This window comes from Mobula birostris, chromosome 14, assembly GCF_030028105.1.
Source record: "Mobula birostris isolate sMobBir1 chromosome 14, sMobBir1.hap1, whole genome shotgun sequence".
NCBI classification, from domain to species: Eukaryota; Metazoa; Chordata; class Chondrichthyes; order Myliobatiformes; family Myliobatidae; genus Mobula; species Mobula birostris.
This window is the reverse complement of record NC_092383.1, coordinates 52,131,288-52,154,712: the sequence shown is the minus strand read 5'-3', so window position 1 is coordinate 52,154,712 and position 23,425 is coordinate 52,131,288. Positions and strand designations below refer to the sequence as shown.

Genomic DNA, 23,425 nt, shown 5'->3' with positions numbered 1-23,425 from the left:
AGGAGAAGACAGGAGGGGGAGGGATAGAGCCAAGAGCTGGACAGGTGATAGGCAAAAGGGGATACGAGAGGATCATGGGACAGGAGGTCCGGGAAGAAAGACAAGGGGGGGGACCCAGAGGATGGGCAAGGGGTATATTCAGAGGGACAGAGGGAGAAAAAAGAGAGTGAGAGAAAGAATGTGTGTATAAAAATAAGTAACAGATGGGGTACGAGGGGGAGGTGGGGCCTTAGCGGAAGTTAGAGAAGTCGATGTTCATGCCATCAGGTTGGAGGCTACCCAGACGGAATATAAGGTGTTGTTCCTCCAACCTGAGTGTGGCTTCATCTTTACAGTAGAGGAGGCCGTGGATAGACATGTTAGAATGGGAATGGGATGTGGAATTAAAATGTGTGGCCACTGGGAGATCCTGCTTTCTCTGGCGGACAGAGCGTAGATGTTCAGCAAAGCGGTCTCCCAGTCTGCGTCGGGTCTCGCCAATATATAAAAGGCCACGTCAGGAGCACCGGACGCAGTATATCACCCCAGTCAACTCACAGGTGAAGTGTTGCCTCACCTGGAAGGACTGTTTGGGGCCCTGAATGGTGGTAAGGGAGGAAGTGTAAGGGCATGTGTAGCACTTGTTCTGCTTACAAGGATAAGTGCCAGGAGGGAGATCAGTGGGGAGGGATGGGGGGGACGAATGGACAAGGGAGTTGTGTAGGGAGCGATCCCTGTGGAATGCAGAGAGACTGGGGGAGGGAAAGATGTGCTTAGTGGTGGGATCCCGTTGGAGGTGGCGGAAGTTACGGAGGATAATATGTTGGACCCGGAGGCTGGTGGGGTGATAGGTGAGGACCAGGGGAACCCTATTCCTAGTGGGATGGCGGGAGGATGGAGTGAGAGCAGATGAGCGGGAGGATGGAGTGAGAGTAGATCCCCCATTTCATGTAAACTCTGCTCTTAAACGCATCTCCCCCATTTCACGTAACTCTGCTCTTAAAAGCATCTCCCCCATTTCACGTACATCTGCTCTCACTCCATCCTCCCGCCACCCCACTAGGAATAGGGTTCCCCTGGTCCTCACCTACCACCCCACCAGCCTCCGGGTCCAACATATTATTCTCTGTAACTTCCGCCACCTCCAACGGGATCCCACCACTAAGCACATCCATCCCTCCCCCCCCCCTGCATTCCGCAGGAATCGCTCCCTACACAACTCCCTTGTCCATTCGTTCCCCCCCATCCCTCCCCACTGATCTCCCTCCTGGGACTTATCCGTGTAAGTGGAACAAGTGCTACACATGCCCTTACACTTCCTCCCTTACCACCATTCAGGGCCCCAAACAGTCCTTCCAGGTGAGGCAACACTTCACCTGTGAGTCGACTGGGGTGATATACTGCGTCCGGTGCTCCCGATGTGGCCTTTTATATATTGGCGAGACCTGACGCAGACTGGGAGACCGCTTTGCTGAACATCTACGCTCTGTCCGCCAGAGAAAGCAGGATCTCCCAGTGGCCACACATTTTAATTCCACATCTCATTCCCATTCTGACATGTCTATCCACGGCCTCCTCTACTGTAAAGATGAAGCCACACTCAGGTTGGAGGAACAACACCTTATATTCCATCTGGGTAGCCTCCAACCTGATGGCATGAACATCGACTTCTCTAACTTCTGCTAAGGCCCCACCTCCCCCTCGTACCCCATCTGTTACTTATTTTTATGCACACATTCTTTCTCTCACTGTCTTTTTTTCTCCCTCTGTCCCTCTGAATATACCTCTTGCCCATCCTCTGGGTCCCATCCCCCCCCCCCTCCGTCTTTCTTCCCGGACCTCCTGTCCCATGATCCCCTCGTATCCCCTTTTGCCTATCACCTGTCCAGCTCTCGGCTCTATCCCTCCCCCTCCTGTCTTCTCCTATCATTTTGGATCTCCCCTTCTCCCTCCAACTTTCAAATCCCTTACTCATTCTTCCTTCAGTTAGTCCTGACGAAGGGTCTCGGCCTGAAATGTCGACTGCACCTCTTCCTACAGATGCTGCTTGGCCTGCTACGTTCACCAGCAACTTTGATGTGTGTTGCACGTATAGATTCATGACCACATTTATTGATTTGCCAAGAAATGCAATTGTAGAAAAAAGTTTGTTCATTCTCAGAATGTTTTTAGTTTAATATTTTGTAGAGCACTAATTACTCCTTCCACCTTTGGCACATTCTGATGCACAGTAACTTTTAAGACTGCAAAGCCAAAGAAATTTCAAACTCTCAAAAGGAGCCATTTGATCTCAATTCAGATTTTTAAAAAATCACTGCCTAAGTCTTCCATACCAATAACTTGCTTGGGTTCCTCTTTTGGTATGGGTTTTAACTTTTTTCCAGACATTATCCTTACTTTCACTGATTTTCTCTATTTCTGCAAAATTTCCTTCTATTTAAATAATTCTGTTATCTCAAGTCACTAATTCTTGGCATAATTGAGTAACTTCTTGGCTAATGGTAGTATTGCAGCTCCATGGACCTAGGTACTATTGTAACCTCAGGTGCTGTCATTGTGGAATTCTTATGTTCTCCCTACAACCATGTGGTTCCTCTCCTGGTATTCCTGTTATTTGTCCCTCAGCTTGGTAAGTGGTAAAATAATTAGTGTGAGAGTTGTTGGACATTAGAAAAAAAAGTGGGAAGAATGGGAGCTGTTCTGTTGTGAGCTGCTATGAATTCATAAGTTGTATTGCTTCCTAGATAAGTGTCATTTATGTCGTTATTATTTTTTCCAATTGAATGTGCAAACAGCACAGTACTCTTGTGATTTAACTAATATTCTACATAAAATTTATCTTTGTTTTTTAATTTAGTTTTGCATTTTGTGACTGCAGTTACTAAAATATTACTAAAAAAATCACTATCTATGATAATACTTACTAAAACATTTAAACATATATCCAGTCTGCAGAATTTTGTGAACATTGATTTCTCTAATTTCTGGTAATCATTTCTTTCACCCACTTCTTTTCCTTATCCCACTGGCCTCAACACTCACATCATCCCTTCTTTTTCCTTTCCTCTGCCCCCTTGAACTGCCTTTATCTACATTTTCCTTGCTCTTCACCTCCTCTTGTTCCATGGTGCACGGCCTTCTCCTGTCAGACTCATCATCTTCATTCCTTGGCAACTTCTATTTGTCTTATCCCAGCTTCTTGCATCATTCCCACTCCCTTTCTCCTCACCTGCCTATCATCCCCCATCACCTAGATCCACCTACCACCCACCAGCTCTCGCTCCATCCTCTTCCACAGCCTTTATACTGTGTGGCTGTCCTCTTTCCTTCCAATCCTGATGAAAGGTCTCAACACAAAGCACTGTCTTTCAATTTCTCTCCATAGATGCGGCCTGACTCGCTGTACAACTTCAAATTCATTTTGTACGGTTTTGCAGAATATGCAGGTGCTAATTTTTGTTGACAGTTTTAATGTTTCACTGTGTGACTGATTTGAAGAGCTGCAGTTAAGCTTGGGTTTATCTTACTAGTTCTTCCAGTAGTGAGTTTCTATTTCAGTACAAAAAGAGATCTCACAGTTATGATAGAATTAACTGTTCAGGTAAGAAGTGGAATGTGAAGTGGTTAGCAGTCTTTCCAAGTTGTAAGAGTGTTCAGCTCTACAGTCATAGTATCATACATGAAATGGAAGTGGCCCCTCTGTCATGGACAAGCAACCATTTTCTTCCTCTTAGATTATTGGTCTTGCGTATCATTTTTGGACAGTGCAGATGGATTCACCTTTACGACTACATGCTAATAATGCTTTGCTATACGCACAGTTGTTATCCTGGTGAACAATTGTTTTTTTTCCTGATTTGGGGTTGAAAGTCGAGATTGACCTGGTTTTGGGGGAGGGAGGTACTTATTGTTGGGACTGGAAAAACTGGCTTATTTATATTACGTCTATTTAACTTCCTCTTGCAGTGTGAACTTGAGTTTTAAGAAAAAATCAAATTGTACTTGCACAAAAATTCAATTACCTGTATTTCTATTACCTTTTGGTCTTGTTCTGGTGGAACTCATTACATTTTTCCTGACAGCAGTTCCTTTCGCATGATACAATATAATATACTTTCACACTTCAAGCTTGATTCGGTTGAATGTTCCTTGCATTGCAATTGTTTTTGTGTTTTCCTCTTAAGGAGAAGACCAGTATGTAGAAACATCTTGTTATTAGAAAGTCTTAATTTTCTGTTTGGAAGGGTTGGACAATTTTGAGAAGTACCCAGAAAATGGAACAGAAGGAGCCCCTCCGTTCTGCTGGATAATAGACATTTTCCTGCAATTTGAATTTTAAGGAATCCTTTTGTGAAGGTCCATTGTACAAATTATGGTAAGGTACTGAGAATGAATTTATTTTCATGGCTGTAGTTGCTAGATTTGCATGTTTTCTTTTATATGTTGTCTTATCTCAAGGCTCAGATTAGATTGACACATTCTGATCTTTATCCCCTCTATGTTGCATGGACATGGGATACACTCACACTTCATTCACATATTTTAATTCTTGAATCAGAATATTTCAATCCTTGTTTGAATTTGTGCTGCTGAAATGTTTGCTTCCTCAGTGGTCAGTCTTTCATTGTAAGTGAGCATTTAATAATCTAATCGATTGAATTTGTTTTATGTAAAACAAACGCACTGTAAATGTTGATTCTGGAGATGCTGAAGATCAAGAAGGATCTGAGAGGGGAGAGAGGAAAAACAGTTAATATTCAGATCAATGGCAGACATATAATACCGACCTGAGCGTCCCACTTAGCAATAAATTTTATGTATTGGTATCAAAGTGGTATCAAATTCTGCAAGTTGCATCAACTTTGGCATGCTTGTTACAGCAATTGTATTAGGAAGGAGCTTAAGTAAGAAGTCAAACTCTTCATTGCTTCGGGTTTTGTTAACATGAGAGGTTAGATCACGTTTGCTGGAATTGATAATAAATGCAGTTAAAGTTAACAATAATATTTAATAGCTGTTGGTGTTTTGTTTATAACCAAGTGTATCATCTCTGAAGATATTTCTTTCTCTTCAATTGATGCTGGATTAATGAGCCAAGAAAACTAGTTCTGTTATTACTGTCTTGCCAAACTTCAGTCTTTAGTACATGACGAAAAGCGGTAAAGTTGCACATCTCAAAGGTTACGTTATGAAACCGTTGGATGCAATTTCATATTGAATAGAAGTAATTTGTTTGTCTTCTGCAGTTAATGCGTAGGGAGGTGGCCTTACAGTGAGTGAATTGATTTTAATCTGATTCTATCCAGACCTTAAAGAGATTAATCCATCTTCAAACTGGTACCTCATTGATGTATGCAATGTACATGTGTGGAATCTCAATTATAACAGAAATGTCAACTTTATTTCACAGAGAGGAGTGGACATGAAGGATAGTGAGGTGAGTATTGAGCATGCTGATAACCTTGGGGCATGTTGAGATCAAGAAGGTGCTTATGCTGAGTCTTTTGAAGATTGAGATAGGTATATAAGTCTTCAGGTCTATCCAGGTTACTGAGAGAGTCATGAGAGAACTATTTCTATTCTTTCCCACCACTGGTGAGGAAAGTGTTTTTTTAAAAAGAAGGACAAAGGGAAAATACAGGAAATTACAAGCCAGGTAATGGTAGGGAAGCCGGTGAAGAGGATTGTTCAGGGTAGGATTTAGACACATTTGAAAAAGAATGGGTAATTAACGATCACTAAATTGTGTTATTCTGGGAGCTTGATTCTTTCCTCTTCTCTGGTGTGCATGCTTCATGCAGGCCATTGTCTAGAGTGTTAAGTTTCAACATGATATTACCAGTGATGAGCTATTATGTTAAGCAACACACACAAAATGCTGGAGGAACTCAGCAGGCATAGCAGCATCTATTGAAGAGTAAACAGTGGGCTTTTTGGGCCGAGACCCTTCATCAAGGCTGGGAAAAAAGATGAGGTCTGTAAGAAGTTGAGGGGAAGAAATAGTACAAGGTGATAGGTGAAACCGAGGGTGGGGGGGGGGCGTTGTGGTGAAGTGAAGAGTTGGGAAGTGAGAGGTGTTGTATTTGGGAGGATCAACCAGGGTAGGACTTGAACATTTGGTGGTAGGGTGCTGAGGAATGCAGTAGATTATTTTTCTTTGAAAGCAGTGTCACAGATAGGGTCATAAAGAGAGCTTCTGGCACTTTGGCTTCCATAAATCAAAGTGTTGAGCACAGTGTTGGTATCACTGTGCAAGTCATCTTACAAATCTGAGTCTTTTGAGAAGATTATGAAAACGATTTTTACAAATATATCAGTGGTTAAGCAATGACAAGTTTTATGACCAGTGGTGTTCTGCACGGATTCCCCTTGGGGCCTCTGTTGTATTAAATGATGATTATGTTTGCAGATGACAAAAACAGATAGTTGTGGATAGCATAGAAGGTTGTCAAAGGATGCAGAGGATGTCGATAAGCTGCAGATATGGGTGGAGAGATGGAGTTTAATCTTAGCAATTGTTGAGGTGTTGCTCTTTGTGAGGTCACATGTAAGAGGAAAGTGCATAGTAGATACCATGGCCCTTAAGAGCATTGCTGCACATACAGTCTGATCTTGGCATCCAAGTCCATGGATCTTTGAACATGACAACACAAATAGTCTGGTGATAAGGGCACATGACATGTTGGCTGTCATTGGTTTGGGGCGTTGAACATGAGTTGTGCTGCAGCTGTATAAAACTTTGGTTAGGCAAAGAAATGTTTTGCAATTTTGGTTGCCCCCGCCCCCTTATAGGAAGTATGTGGAGGCTTTGGAGAGGGTGCCAGAAGAGGTTCACCAGGATGTTGTCTGGATTAGAGAATATTAGCTATAGAGAGAGCTTGAATTTGAATTGTTTTCTCTGAAATGTTGGAGGCCTTAGAGGTTTATTAAATTATGAGAGGTAAAGGCAAGTTTGATGGTCTTTTTCCAAGGATAGAAGTGTCATGTACAAGAGGCCATTGCTTTATGGTGAGAGAGGAAAAATTTCAAGGAGGTATGCTGAATAAGTTTTGTTTTAAAGGCAGAGTGGTAGCTGCCTGGAACACACTGCCAGGGATGATCATGGAATCAAATATGATAGTGGAGCGTAAGAGACATCTAGACAGGCTTATGGGCGTGCAGGAATGGGGCGGCGGGGGGGGGGGAATGTGGATCATGCGCATGCAAATAGGTTTAGTTTAATTTAGCATCATGTTTAACACAGACATCGTTGGCAGAAGGGCTTGTTCTGGTACTGTACTGTATAAGCTAACTAAGTTTGAAATAGAAGCATGGTTAACTACAGGCAATCCAACCATGATCCTGACATTTGGTCATATGGTAGCGTAGTGGTCAATCCAATGCTTTACAGTACAGCTGACCTGGGTTTAATTCCCACTGCATCTGTAAGGAGTTTGCATATTCTCTCTGTGACCACGTGGCTTTCCTCTGGGTACTCCGGTTTCCTTCCGCAGTTCAACAGTTGGTGGGTTAATTGGTCATTATGAATTGCCCTGTGATTTGGCTAGGATTAAATTGGGGATTGCTGAGTGGCGTGGCTCAAAGGGCTGGGGGAGCCTATTCTGTACCATATCTCAACAAATAAATAAAATAAAAATGATTTGCTTCATTGCTGATTCTGTGATTGCTTAACAACATTTAATAAATTAAAGTTTATGTAGCTCTTGTGATTTTTGGATTCTAGATTGAAGATTCTTGGAAAAAGAATGGGAAGTTAGTTCTGAACAATTACTGTGTTTTAATCTTAGTCAAAACTTGTTCTTTTGTGCCTGGAATTTCTGGAATATTTGCCCTTTCTACCTCTGCAGCCCCCTTTGGAGTTCTATACGTGTACCCATGGGTCTGTCCATATACAACACTCTTCAGACCAATGCTGTTTACAGTGTAAGACCAGAATGCAACATCTGACACCTGAGAAAAATGCCACCTTGATTCACTTCCCCAGTTCATCTAGCTAACTTTCTTCACTGTCCTACAGCATTGATTTTGGTGCCGTCCACAAATTTACTCACCGTGTTGTCACCCAGACGATTAATATAAATGATGAACAGAGGACCCAGAACTATATGCTGTGGCACACCACTAATCTTAAATGCGTAACATCAGCCTCCCTCCAGTTTTCCACAATATCACCTGTGACTAAACATGATGCAAATATTTCTGTCAGGTCCACTTTGATTTTTTTTTCTCAAGTTTCCCACAATATGGTAGGATAAACTTGATCACGCTTTGCCCACCTTCATTCTGCAGGTTTTGAGACTCTCAGCACCTCCTCTATTAAATATGGATGTGTTCCAATACATCACCAGTCATTTCCTTTATTTTCTTGGCTTTCATGGCTTTCTCCATGGTAAATACACATGATTATATACTCATTTGACAGATTGCTCAACCCCTGTAGCTCCACACATTGATGAGCACATTGATCCCTAAGGAGACCTATTCTTTCTCGCCTTGACATTTTGCTCCAGTACTTGCAGAATCTTTTCATTCTCCATTACCTTATCTGCCAGATTAGTCTTGTGTCCTCTTTCAGCCCTCCTGATTTCTCCCTTAAGAATACTCCTACATCCCTAATGCACAAGGGATTCACTTGGTCCCCACTGCCTGAATCAGATACATGGCATCCTTTCTGAACAATGGTGAACATACCTTGTGAACAATGCTTCCCTAATTTTGCCAGCATTGTCCTTCACTCAAACAGGAATATGCTCTCCCTGATCATTCCCTGTCTCACTTGTAAAAGCCTCAGACTTGAAAGAAATCCTTTTGCCTGCAAACAGCTGCTACCAGTTAATCTTTGCAAATTTCCATTTAATACCTTCAAACTTTGCCATGCCCCATCTTAGGACTGGTTTACAAATTAAAATCTTGTCCATTTCCATAACTTTTTTAAAGCTAATGCAGTTATAGTTGCTGGTGTCAGAGTGCCCTCCCACTGACACTAATGTAATTTCTCCTGCATCACTTCTCATAGGCAGTCACATATTTTCCCTGCTCAGTGCGAGCCATCTATCTGTTGCTTGAGATTACTTTCCTGGACACAACAAATTCCACCCCATTCAAGCCTTTTGCACCATGGCAATCAATGTGAGGGAAGCTGAAATCACTCACAATTACAGTCCAATTATTCTTGAAGCTTTCTGCAATTTCTCTACAGATTTATTCCTCTAATTCTGACTATTTCTGGTGAGAGTGGGGGGGGGTGTGGTCTATTATTACAATCTCATCAAGGTGATCATCCCCTTATTTCTAAATTCAACCATAGACTCACTAGACAACCTATCAAGCATATCCTCTCTTCATACATCAGTGATTTTCCAAATCAAAACTGCAAAATGAATTTTCCCTTCCTCTCTCACCACCACCTCTATGATTGCCTGTTGTATCTGTACCCTTTGAAAGTGTGCTGTGCACTAGCACCTAAAGAATCCATAGTAATATGCAGCAACAAGAGCACCAATGGCATGACAATGGTGAAAATGTGAAGATTGCCATTAGAAATGTTTTTTTATAGTACTTACCCTGCCTTATTGATTACTGATCAAGAATCTAGCGAACTCCATTTTAAATATCCTTGCTTTTATATTGCAGTCCACTCAATGAATGCTAATATTGCACTTACCTTCCTTACCACCAACTCAATCTGCAAGTCAATCTTTAGGGAATCCTGTGCATGTGGTCCCAAGTAATCAATGCCTTTATTCCTTCTGCCAAAGTACATAACCATAAACTCTCAGCAGTGCTATTAATTGTTACATTGCAGGTTGCCTGATTGCTATGATACCTCCTAATCTCCTTTATACACTGATTTAAATTATAATCGGAAGTAGAGATTTCATTCCAGCAAAGAATTCTAGCACCCAGATGTTAAGTAGCTGCTGCTTGTGCTGCATTTTAAGTTCTGACAGTTGTTCATTATGGTTGGGCCTATGTGTCTGAATGAAGTTGGTTGTACTTGAACATTGGAAAGGATGATCTCTTTGGCTCTGCACCAGTTGCTGTGAACTTATAGGTTCTCCCTCCCATGCAGGAAAGGTTGGATTGGGGGTGGAAGATTAAGCATGGGAAGACCATGGTGTCTGTATATGGGGCATAATAACAGCCAGCAGGGTGAGTATCAGTGCATTAGGGATGCAGAATCAAAAAGGGTAGCAAACATAGGACACAAAGTGTTGTATTTCAATGCACGGAGGATAAGAAATAAGGTAGCTGAGCTTGTTACACAATTACAGTTTGTCAGGTATGATATTGTGGCCATCACTGAACCATGGCTGAAGGATGGTTGTAATTGAGAGCTAAGTGTCCAAGGTTACACGTTGTAACAGAGCGATAGGAAGGTAGGCAGAGGGAGTGGAGTGCCTCTGCTGGTAAAGAATGGCATCAAATCATTAGATGTAACATAAGATTGGAAGATGTTGAATCCCTGTGGGTTGAGTTAAGAAACTGCAAGGGTAAAAGGACCCTGATGGCAGTTATATACAGGCCTCCCAACAGTATCTGGGATGTGGACCACAGATTACAACAGGAAATAGAAAAGGCGAGTCAGAAGGGCAATGTTATGATAGTCATGGGAGATTTCTACATGCAGGTTGACTGGGAAAATCAAGTTGGAAATGGATCTCAAGAGTGAATTTGTTGAATGCCTATGAGATAGCTTTTTAGAGCAGTTTGTCGTTGAGCCTACTAGGGGATCAGTTATACTGGATTGGGTGTTATGTAATGAACCAGAGGTGATAAGGGAGATTAAGATAAAAGAACATTTAGGAGGTAGTGATCACCATATGATTGAGATCAACTTAAAATTCAGATGGCCTTTAACATGTGTCACACAAGGCTGCTTACCAAGTTTAGGGCCCATGGTATTACAGGCAAGTTACTGACATGGTTAGAACATTGGCTGATTGGTAGGAGACAGAGAGTGGGAATAAAAAGATCCTTTTCTGGTTGGCTGATGGTGTGTAGTGGTGGTCTGCAGGGGTCGATATTGGGACCACTTCTTGTTATGCTGTATATCAATGATTTAGATGATGGAATAGATGGCTCTGGTGCCAAGTTCGGAGATGATTTGAAGATTGGTGGAGGGGCAGGTAGTATTGAGAAAACAGGCTTTGGAAGGACCAGCAAATGAGGAGAATGGACAAGACAGTGGCAAATGAAGTACAATGTTGGAAAATGCATGGTCGTGCACTTTGGTCGAAGAAATAAATGTGCAGACATTTTTTTAAATAGGGAGAAAATCCAAAAATCTGAGCTGCAAAGGGATTTGGGAGTCTTTGTGCAGAACGGCCTAAAGGTTGACTTGCAGGTAGAGTTGGTGAGGAAAGCAAATGCAATGTTAGCATTAATTTCAAGAAGTCCAGAATACAAGTGCAGGGATGTGGTGCTGAGGCTTTATAAGGCACTGGTGAGACCTCACCTTGAGTATTGTGAGCAGTTTTGGGCCCCTCATCTAAGATGTGCTGGCATTGGAGAGGGTTCAGAGGAGGTTCACAAGGATGATTCCAGGAATGAAAGGGTTATCATATGAGGAACGAATGACAACTCTCGGTTTGTACTCACTGGAATTTAGAAGGATGGGGAGTGGGTGTCTCATTGAAATCTTTTGAGTGTTGAGAAGCCTAGACAAAGTAGATGTGGAAAGAATGTTTCCTATGGTGGAGGAGTCTTGGACAAGAGGACCCAGCCTCAGGATAGAGGGGCATCCATTTAAAACAGGTATGGAGAAATATCTTTAGCCAGAGGGTGGTGAATTTGTGGGACTTATTACCAGGCAGCTGTGGAGGTCAGGTTGTTGGGTGTATTTAAGGCAGAGCTTGATAGTTTCTTGGTTATGGGGAGATGGCTGAGGAGGGGAAAGAAGGATCAGCCGTGATTCAATGATGGAGCATGCTTGATGGGCCAAATGGCCTAATTCTGCTGCTATGTCTTATGGCCTTTTGTATAAACATAAGATATAGGAGCAGTATTAGGCAATTTGGCCCGTCAAGTCTGCGCTGCTATTTCATCATGGCTGATCTAATTTTCCTCTCACCCCCAATCTGCAGCATTCTCCCCATATCCCTTCAACCCCTGACCAATCAAGAATCTATAACACCATGTACCACCCTGATTAATTTTCTTGCAAGTGTTCACACGACAGAATCAATGAAAAACTGCACACAAATGACCAATGTGCAAAAGACAACAAATTGTACAAATACAAAAAAGAATAAAACAAAATAATAATAATAAATAACTATTGAGAACATGAGTTGTAGAGTCTGTGAATGTGAGTCCTTGTGTTATGGAATCAGTTCAGTGTTGGGGTGAGTGAAATCCACCATGGTTCAAGAACCTGATAGTTGAGGGGTAATAACTGTCTGAGTATGATGGTGTGAGTCCTGAGGCTCTTGTACCTCCTTCCTGATGGCAGCATGAGAAGAGAGCATTACCTCGATAGGGGTTGTCTTTGATGATGGAAACTACTTTTTTTATGTGATAGCACTCCTTGTGGATGTGCTCAGTGATGGGGAGGGCTTTCATGTGCTGCCTTCAAACACATAAATGAGATTAATGGAACTCCTTACTGCTCTGTATGCAGGTTCTTCGTTTCTACTGCTACTGCTTTCTGACCTTATGGATACAAGACATTTCCTCTGCATCACCTTTTTCAAGGCCTGTAGTGCCATATGCAAATACTTTGAATCTCAAACACTCCATTCAAGCAATGGAGGTGGAGTTTTAATTGGAGCAACTTGTACAGCTTTCACCCATTACTGGCACAAATCAATAAACAGAAGTGCACCTGCAGAATGATACCTTTACAGTCAATAGGTGCAGATGTGTTCGCAATTCTTGAATTTTAGCCTTCTCTTGATATATTCTCCATTTCTTTCAAGCTTCACCTATCTTCGTCATCTTATCTATGTGAGCAGTTTTAATTTTAATGTTTTCTTTCTAGAAAGTCTATGAGTACATGTATTCAGTTTCCTTTCCATTGCTTTAAACTCCTAGAGTATCTGGACATGTAATACTTCAAATGCTATTTTGAAGTTTTCAACATAATAGCGCCACTCAACCTCTTAAAATTAGTAACTCTGGTGTACTTGCCAGCCCTGGGTTATGTATGTAGACGGACATCAGTAGGCACAAATAAGCTGCCATAATGTTGTTAAATTCATTAGCCTGACTTGTACGCACATGTTCAATCCTGCAAACAACAGAACGAGTTCCTCTCTTTCTCCACGTCTTTATCAGTTTGTAATTTTTGATGCCATGGAATTATAGTTACTATATCAGATGATTTTCCAACTTAGTGACATACTTGACTTAAGGACATCAGTAAAAATGGAAGCTGTTCATTACCCAGGGTTCAGTGTATAAATTAATGTTATGATTTTGTCCACTTTTTGTTTTGTATACTTGCATGATGGTGAGGGAATTAGAAACACCATTCAAAGGAGTGCATTTGCAATGATAACCACTAGTGCACATTTGGTGCTATTAACAGTAATAAAACATCTTGTTGCCACATTTGAACAAGTAATGGTATCTTTTTACTTTTTAATCTGCCATGGAATAATGAATGTGGCTTATATTTTGTATTTTCATGGGTTGCTCCAATTTACATTTTCATTGAGTATTATTAAGTAAATTTTCCCCCAAATTTTCTTTCTCTTTATATGCACATTGTAATTGAATGTGCAAATTATTAAATTCTATAATTTTGAAATTTGCTTTTGAATTAAAGGTATATAACTTTAAGTATTCAGTAAAGAACCATTGTATTTAAATATGAATTTTTTTTTAAAAAAGCTTAAACAAATGTTTGGCTAAAAATAGACAAATCCTACCTGGCAATAGCTGTGGAATTTATTAATAAATAACTTATTCACAGTAAAACAATTGCTTTTTTTTTTGTTTTTTTTATCGAACAATGAAATTTTGTAAGATTCTTTACAAAATTCAAATTGACAGTTCTCTCATTAACACAAAGAAAAAAGTTGCTGTTTTATGTATTCTGAATAAATTTGATCTACCAGTATGCAACTATAGAGCTTTCCAAGAATGCAGAAGCTTGCTTGGATATTATATAAAATGTACGTAGTAATTTTTTGCTGCTGACTCCAGCCCTGGAACTGTTCAGACTCTCACATGCTTCCTGCTACAAACTGCTCACTACCCCTGAGCTCTCTGAACACACCCCTGCAAACTAGTTACTCTCTCTCCAGCCCCTCACACCACTCACACAGCTCACCCTATCCCAGTGATACCCTGCAAACTGCTCACTTCCACTCCCTCCTTGCTCTCTAAACACATCACTGAAAACTACTCCCTCTCTCCTCTCTAAGATTGGAGAAGTCATCAAGTCAAGTCATGCAGCTCCAACAGTGGGTTGAGCACCACTTAGAGTTGTATTCAGCCCAGAATGTGGTCACAAGCTCTGCACTGGAGGCTATCCCAGAGCTAGCAGTCATGGAGGAGCTGGATGTACTACAAACTCAGCAAAGCTATCGACTATCTCATTTGCAGGAAGGCCCCTGGAAATGCTGTATCCCTCTAGAAGTTTTGAAGAGTGTCAACCCAGCTCTGTCTTTGCTAGGAGAAAGGCTAGACGTGCCACAAGACATGCGAGACACTGTCACCTTGTACAAGAAAAAGAGCAATCACAGTGACTGTATCAACTACTGCGACATCTTCAGCATCGTGGGAAAGGAATTTGCCCAAGTTGTTTTGGCGAGGGTGCAACAGCTTATCTACCCAGAGTTGTCGTGTGGTTTAGGAGCAGGCAGATCCAATGTGGATATGAGTTTCTCAACACCAGCTGCAGAAAGAATGTTGAGAGCAGCAAAAGCCACTCTTCATCGCATTCATCAACTTGACAAAAGGCATTCGACCTGGCCAGCATAATGGGGTTCTTCAGGTTGCTGCAGAAGACAGGCTGTCCTCCAAAACTGCTGAGCATGATCATCTTCATGAAGACATGTACAGTATTGTCTGCTTTAATGCTGTAGCTTTGAAAACCTTCCCAGTGAGAGGTGGAGTAAGGCAAATTGTGTTCTGGTACCAGCACTCTTTGGCATCATCTCCATGCTGCTTCAGTATGCTTCTGGAGAATGCCCTGAGGCTGTCTACCTACTTACCAGGGTTGACTGCAAGCTTTTCAACATTGCTCGCCTTTGCATCAAGATCATGATCCGAGAGGTTTTCATTTGCAAGCTATTGTTCGCTAATGACGCACCACTACCCTCGCACACAGAAGCCCTACTGCGGCACCTCTTGGACCACCTGTCCCATTTCTGCAAGGGGTTCAGACTGTATCAACTTAAAGACAACAAATGTCCAGGACACCAGCTCCCTCCCATGCATCACTTGGGTTCTTGGGTCAACCATCCCAAACACTGTCTCTTGATGCTGAGCTGAGCAACAAAATAGCCAAGGCTGCAGCTGTCATGGCTAGGCTGAACAAGAGAGTGTGGAGCAACAGCTTCTGACTACAACTACCACCCTGCTTGCACACCAGGTTTGTGCTCTTGGCACTCTCCTGTACAGCAGCAAAGCCTGGACAATTTATGCTAGCCAAGAGAAGAAACTGAACAGCTTTCACCTACGCTGCCTCAGAAGGAAACTTGACAGGACAGAGCCGCTAATATAAAGGTCTGACAATATGAGAGTTTGCCCTCCTCAACCACGGGCAGTTCAGATGGTTAGGACATGTCAGGAGAAAGGGATCCAGTCGAATCCTGTAAGACTTGCTGTGTGGGCAGCTGGCAGAGGGTGCATGCCTCGATGGTTGTCCACAACTTCGCTTCAAGGATGTCTGCAAAAGGGATCTGAAGCTGGCCAACATTGATGTGAACAACTGGGAAGGCATACCAGACAGCTGGGTTGTCTGGAGTCGGGCAGTTGGAAGAGAGCAGAAGTACTCAGGTTGATGATTTGGCTGCTGACAGGGCTCAGTGGAAGGAGAGAGTCACTCCAGCCAGATGCCTCGCTTCCTTCACCTGCAGGGTGGAATTCCTCAGCCCTGCCAGAGACTGTCATTCCAGGGTAGGACTCCTCAGCCACTCATGGAAGTACACCACTACAAGCTGGCCTTTCTTGTATACTACCCACAGTCTTTCGAGACAGATGAATGCAACACTGTTATCTCTTTGAATTCCTTCTCAATTGACCTTATTTTCCATTGTAGATGTTCAATTCTTTGTGTGATTTCAGCATAAATCAAGCTCAAAAGAATAACACTGTGAGGATCAAAATTTGCAGTTAATGAAATGCACCAAAGAGACAACAGTTCTGGTCTCAGTCATATGAGCACCCACCATCATCTGTGATTGCCATCTCATTCTAGATGCCTGGTAAAATTTTGTATGCAATGGTCTACCCTCCTTGTTACAGCTGTATCTTAAAATATTTAATTTCCTTTAACTTGTACCCTCCTGTCAAATGTGAGGAATCAAATGTTTTTAGTGGTAAGTGAGGTTGACAACAAACACTTTTTTAATCACTATTCACACAGTTATAATTGTTAAGCAAGTCAGATTTTAACTAGATGCAGAATTATCAAGCAAAAAAGTACAGATGCTAAAAATAAGTTTTAAAAAATGATTGGAGACACTGAGCAGATCGAGCAGGATCTACATAGAGAGAAATAGCAGTAGCATCATCTTCTCTTCCATAAACAATGTTGTTCATCTACGCTGTCTTGTGTGGTAGCAAATTCCACGTTCCAGCCACATTTTGAGGGAAATTTTCCTTGAATTTCTTAATGAGTTTGTCGGTGACTATTTCATATTCTTAGATGCTTCACAAATTTCATCAAACTCTATCAACCCCCTTCAATATTTTAAAGACCTCTGTGAAGTCACCTTTTTTTATTTAAAGAAGAAAGAGCTCTAGCTCATAGAACATAGAATGGTACAGCACAGTACAGGCCCTTCAGCCCACAATGTTGTGCTGACCCTTAAACCCTGCCTCCCATATAACCCCCCACCTTAAATTCCTCCATATACCTGTCTAGTAGTCTCTTAAATTTCGCTAGTGTATCTGCCTCCACCACTGACTCAGGCAGTGCATTCCACAATGTTTATTTACTTCTTAGCTTTGTTGTGTCCTTGTAAGTTTTGTTTCAGACCCATGGCTATTGCCTCTGTTCTTTTTGAAGTATGAAGGGCAGAACCTAACACAGTTCTCAAGAATTTCACATATTGGGCTCATAATAGGTATTGTGCTTTACAAATCTTTGTTGTAATCTGATAGTTTTCATCAGTTGTGGAAATACTATGAAATTAGCATCCGAAGATAACAAAACAACTTTTTTTTCAATTATTACATCTGATGTGTATTTGCTGGGTGTATGTTTTGGGAGTTTGAGCATCACAAAAGTTAACAAAAAAAGGCAGAAATTGTACTGTTTTGTACATTGTTTTAGAAGTAAAGAAAGCACCAAAGACATGTAAGGAACAGCTCACTAGTTAAAAATGTGAAACTAACAGAATATGACAGTGCTAAAGTTGCACTGCATGCAGTTAAGCAATACAGTCCATGGGGAGTTATAGATGTTTATTTTTCACTAGGTGGAGCTATGTGAATTATATCATTGAAGCCTTTGGGATCAAATTGTCATGACTTATTTCAAACATAACTTCAAGTATTTACTGTCTTTCTGTTTCCAACTGCAAATCATTCTAATTTTTGTGTGTAAGCTTTGGGGCTTAAGGTACAAGCTTTATTTAAAAAAAGTTATCATTTATATAAGTAGTTAACAACCTCTCTTTAAGAACTCTCTCTCAAGAGTTCCTTGAAAACCAAACTCTTCTCAATTTTCATATAAAAATACATCATAACACAGTTGCTTACTGACTAATTATTTTTAATGCTGACATAACATTCACATATCAACCTTATTGATTTATTGTGTTTGAATATTTTCCTGGTAAATTTTATCATGAGAGCATATTTTGATATTTTTGGTTTCAAAATAGTTGAGGATCTGCTGATCGTAAATGTTAAATGGAAGAAATGAACAAAAAAAGTTGTGGCTCATTGGATGTACTTTGTTTTAGTTGGAACTTATAATAATGGTATTCTGGAGTAGAGGACTTGTACGAGGAGAGATTAAACAGTAGGCCTGTACTTTTCAAATTGAGAAGAATGTGCATGAACTGTCCATATTCTTAAGGAGCTTAACACAGTATAGTCAGTTGATATTTCCCTTGCTCTTTGAATAATTTTGTGAAATTGTGTGAAGGTTGGAGGAGCAATGCCTCATACTCCATCTGGCTTCCTCCAACCTGATGGCATGAACATCTAACTTCCAGTCATTTCAATCCCCCTTCCCTTCTCCTTTTCTATTCCCTATTCTGGCTCCGCTCCTACCTTTTTTTACTCCTCACCTGCCCATCACCTTCCCTGGTGCCCCTCCTCTATCTCTTTCTCCCATCCTTTCTCCTATCCTCTCCAATTAGATTCCCCCTTTAGCCCTTTACCTCTTCCACTTATCATCTCCTAACTTCTCACTTCACCCAGCCACCCATCTTCCTGCTCACCTATTTTCACCTTTCATTTGCCAGCTTGTCCTCCTTCCCCTCCACCCACTTTCTTATTCTGGCTTCTCTCCCCTTCCTTTGTCACCTTGATGAAGGGTTTTGGCCCAAAACAATGACCCTTTATTCCTTAGACCTTCTGAGTTCCTCCAGCATTTTGTACTTATTCCTCAGAATTTACGAATGTCAGGCTACACATGGAGAACTTTTATTTATTTTTTAAATCCTCATGGTTAAGAGAAGTAATTTTTTGATACCCAAATTTGACCTTCCAGAATGAAATGCCCCTTTTCGTAATTCTCATTAACAATGCCCATTGAATTGAATAATTTCCATAAATTCTTTTTGTATTCCTTTTGACATTAGATGATCTCAAGTGCATTGTCTCAACATGTACCCAGAAATCGATTTATAATTATTCAACAATTGCAAAAATTAAATTCTTAACCCACGTGTTCCTTCCACTATTTCTTTTCTTCCCATCAGAATCCAGTGTTTGCAGCCCATTATTGCCTCCACCTATCACCTCCCAGCCTCGCTTACACTTCCTTCCTCCACCTGCCTATTACCTCTCCTCACCAGGATCCACAAATCACTGTCTTATGAAACATAGAAAATAGGTGCAGGAGTAGGCCATTCGGCCCTTCGAGCCTGCACCGCCATTCAGTATGATCATGGCTCATCATCCAACTCAGAACCCTGTACCTCCCTTCTCTCCTTACCCCCCGATCCCTTTAGCCACAAGGGCCATATCTAACTCCTGCTTAAATATAGCCAATGAACTAGCCTCAACTGTTTCCTGTGACAGAGAATTCCACAGATTCACCACTCTCTGTGTGAAGAAGTTTTTCCTCATCTGGGTCCTAAAAGGCTTCCCCTTTATCCTCAAACTGTGACACCTCATTCTGGACTTCCCCAACATCAGGAACAATCTTCCTGCATCTAGCCTGTCCAATCCCTTTAGAATTTTATACGTTTCAATAAGATCCCCCCTCAATCTTCTAAATTCCAGAGAGTATAAGCCTAGTTGATCCAGTCTTTCATCATATGAAAGTCCTGCCATCCCAGGAATCAATCTGGTGAACCTTCTTTGTACTCCCTCTATGGCAAGAATGTCTTTCCTCAGATTAGGGGACCAAAACTGCACACAATACTCCAGGTGTGGTCTCACCAAGGCCTTGTACAACTGCAGTAGTACCTCCCTGCTCCTGTACTCGAATCCTCTTGCTATGAATGCCAGCATACTATTCACCTTTTTCACCGCCTGCTGTACCTGCATGCCCACTTTCAATGACTGGTGTATAATGACACCCAGGTCTCGTTGCACCTCCCCTTTTCCTAATTGGCCACCATTCAGATAATAATCTGTTTTCCTGTTCTTGCCACCAAAGTGGATAACCTCACATTTATCCACATTAAATTATGGTGAATTAGAAAAATAATACTTAACTGCCTGCAGCACACCTCTCTAACTTTCTATACTTGCTATCTTCCTTCTATCTTTCAGTCCAGATGAAGGTGTTTACTTAACACATTGTCCATTTTCCTCCACCAATGTTGCTTGAACTCTTGCGTTTCTCCAGAGTCTTGTCTGAATTTCAGTACCTTGTGCCTCCGTTATTTACGGCACCTCAGCTTCGCTGAAGTGCAGTCAAATTTCTTACTTTGTAACTAGACAACACTTGATTTGATGCTGTCACCTGCTAGCTCAATTATTCCAATGTCCTTCTGGCTGACACTACTCCTGCACTTCATTAGCTCACCATTTCATGCCATGAATTGAACCAAAACTCCATTTCCTATATCCTGTTCTGCAGCAACCACCTATTACTTTTGCATGTTGATCTGTAAAGCCTCCAAATACCCATGTACATTGTCAAAAAATTTAATTCCTCTTCTCCAATGTCTTCATGAGTTTTCCCCTCTAACTCTCCACATCTACAACTATTAGAGCATTGTATTTTCCCCTCATCGCTCGTCACTTCTGTAAGCCAAACTCTTCAATCACTTCTCCGAATTTCATCAGCAGCTCAGTATCAACTGGTCCTCGCCCTCAACAATTTTTCCTTCAGCTGCTCCCACTTTCTCCAGACAGGAGTAGCCATGGGCACCCACAAGGGCCCCAGCTATGCCTGCCTCTTTGGCTATGTAGAAATGTCCCATGTTCCAAGCCCTCCCCGGTAATACTCCCCAACTCTTCCTTTGCTATATTGGCGACTGCATTGGTGCTGCTTCATGCACCCATGCTGAGCTCATCAATTTCATCAACTTTGCCTCCAGCTTCCACCCTGACCTTAAATGCCCTTGGTCCATTTCTGACACCTCTCTCCCTTGATCTCTCTATCTCCATCTCTGGACAAACTCTCAACCAGCATCTTTTATAAACCCACCAATTCCATGGTTATCTTAACCATACCTCTTCTCACCCTATTACTGGCATCATGGAGGAGCAACACCCTGTATTCTGTCTGGATAACCTGATGGCACAAATATTGAATTCTTCCATTTAAAAAAAAGTCTCTCATTCCCATCTCTTCTTCTATTCCCCACTCTGGCCTTTTACCTCTTCTCACCAGCTCCTTACAGCTCCTCCTCCTCCTTCCCTTTTTCCTACAGTCCACTTTTCTGTCCTATCAGATTCTTTCTTTTCCAGCCCTTTACCTTTCCCACCAAAATGGCTTCACCTAACACCTTTCAGCTAGCCTCCTTCCCTCACCACCCCCATTTTTTATTCTGGCATCTTCCCCTTCCTTTCCAGTCCTGATGAAGGGTCTTGGCCTGAAACGTTAACTGTTTATTCATTTCCATAGATGCTGCCAGACCTGCTGTGTTCCTCCGACATTTTGCGTGTGTTGTTCTGGATTTTCAGCAGCTGCAGACTTTTTCATGTTCACTATTAATTTTTCTATTAAGACCAGAAGATGTATCAGCAGGATTAGGCTATTCAGCCAATCAAGTCTGCTCCATCATTCCATCAGGGTTGATTTATTTTCCCTTTCAACCCCATTCCCTTGTCTTCTCCCTATAACCTTTGACCCCCTTACTAATTCAAGAACCTATCAACCTCCACTTTAAATATTTCACATGACTGTGACAATGAATTCCACAGATTCACAACCATCTGATTAAAGAAATTCCTCCTCATCTCTGTTTTAAAAGGACATCCTTATTTTCTGAGGCTCTATGAGCCCTCTTCCTTCCCCACTATGGAAAACCTTCTCTCCATGTCCACTCTATCTCAGCCTTTCAATATAATTATGTGTTTGGAATTTAGAGGAGATTAAACCATCTAAACTTGTACAGAGTTGCAAAGCTGGAGCACTAACTTTGAGCCTGCCGGAACTCTATTTCACATTGAATGATTAGATATAACTGCCTGTTGCTTTTCTAATGTAAAGTAACCATATAGGACTAAACATCCAGATGCTTCTCTGGCATTTGCAAAGAAAGAGTATTACTTGTGACTAGACATATTACTTGTTGGCACCAGGATTCAATGCAAGTTTCTGTTTGGTGTATAAACCAAAAGTAAGATCATTCCTTGCTGTACATTTTGTATTTGTATATGTAAGAAATTTAATGATATTTACTTTTCTCCAAATATAGATCCATCCCTGTTCTGAGACTCTGGATCTTACCTATTCACAGGGGGTTAGTGCTGTTCCAGAGGAGAGCTGCAAAAATGGAGAAGGCAAACCTCACCTACCCTTTGGAAGCACAGAACATTTAATCCACTAGCAGGATTGAATATGTGTCTCATACCTAACATGGACCTACATCTACTTGGCAAAATGTCTTAGGATTAAAGAGACATCAACCATTCTTGTCTTTCTCATTTCTGTATAATAATCTGAAAGAACACTTCAAGGACATAAAGCATAAAGTATCTTGTATCAAATTATAGTGGTCCTAAGAAATTGTGAACTCTTAAGAAGAAAAATACAGTGGAGGGGGAAAGGGTAAGAGAAAAGGGTTAAGATTTAAATGGTGAGGAGAGGAGGAAAGAACAGAGGGTTAGAGGAAAGAAAAGGTTGAAATAATCGAAGACAAAATGAAGTAGGACGAGAGAGTGGTGGAGATTAAAGACAAATGAAGATGGGGAGTGCACTGCAAAAGATGACAAGAAGTTCAATGATTTCAGTGGAAAACAGTGTACAATCCATCAATGTTTTTAGTATCACTGCCTGGGGAATGAATTTCTAGGCATATATTCCACTGAGGTTGTTTCTCATCTGAAGTCCAAATATTGACTTATTCAATGCATTCTCAATTGATTGAACAGGTTTCCTCCTTGAAGAGTTGGCCCAATGAACTTTATACATCATCTAAGTCAAGAATGTACTGACTTAGGAAACAGCAACTATGCATAGTATTCTAGGTGTTGTGTCTCCTTGATCCTCTGTAATTGCTGTAAAATTTGTGCCCCAATTATTTTATAATAAAGATTAAGATAACTCCTTAATTGATTAATTGTTTACCATTCTTGTTAATTTGTGATATGTGAATAGGCATTTTAAGGCCCTATGATTAACAGTTGATTTTAAGAGTTTTCTATTTTTCTACATAAGGAAATAATTGCGCACTTTCGCACATTTCCTCTGCCACGTTCTTGACCCACACCTATTTGTAAGGCATGTTGCATCCTCATCACTGCTTTCTTGTCTGTTTTGAATTGTTAATAAACTTAATATTTGCACTCAGGCCGTCATCTCACTTATTGATAGAGAGAAATCACTGAGGTTCCGAGTATCAGTTTCAGTTTGCCAATCCCAAAGTGGCATGCTAATTCCTGTTTTATATTTGATAGCTATCACTGATCCATCCTTTGATACTTCCTACAATACTCAGCTGCTTACAATCTTAATTCAACTTGTCAAACA

The 23,425-nt window shown here is 41.2% G+C and overlaps 1 protein-coding gene across 3 annotated transcripts in view; it reads left to right on the top strand.

Annotated features, from left to right (window-relative positions):
- The window catches only part of ilrun (inflammation and lipid regulator with UBA-like and NBR1-like domains), a 130,326-nt gene extending 107,114 nt beyond the window's left edge, over positions 1-23,212 (top strand). For 2 of the 3 annotated variants that reach the window (XM_072278537.1, XM_072278539.1), the window contains exon 5: positions 22,152-23,212. In XM_072278537.1, coding sequence (XP_072134638.1) covers positions 22,152-22,283 — 132 coding nt within the window. In that variant the 3' untranslated portion in view covers positions 22,284-23,212. Of the gene's footprint in view, positions 1-4,223; positions 4,355-22,151 lie in introns of all 3 variants that reach the window. The other variant, XR_011889091.1, reaches the window with a different exon arrangement.
- Positions 23,213-23,425: the final 213 nt, after the last annotated feature.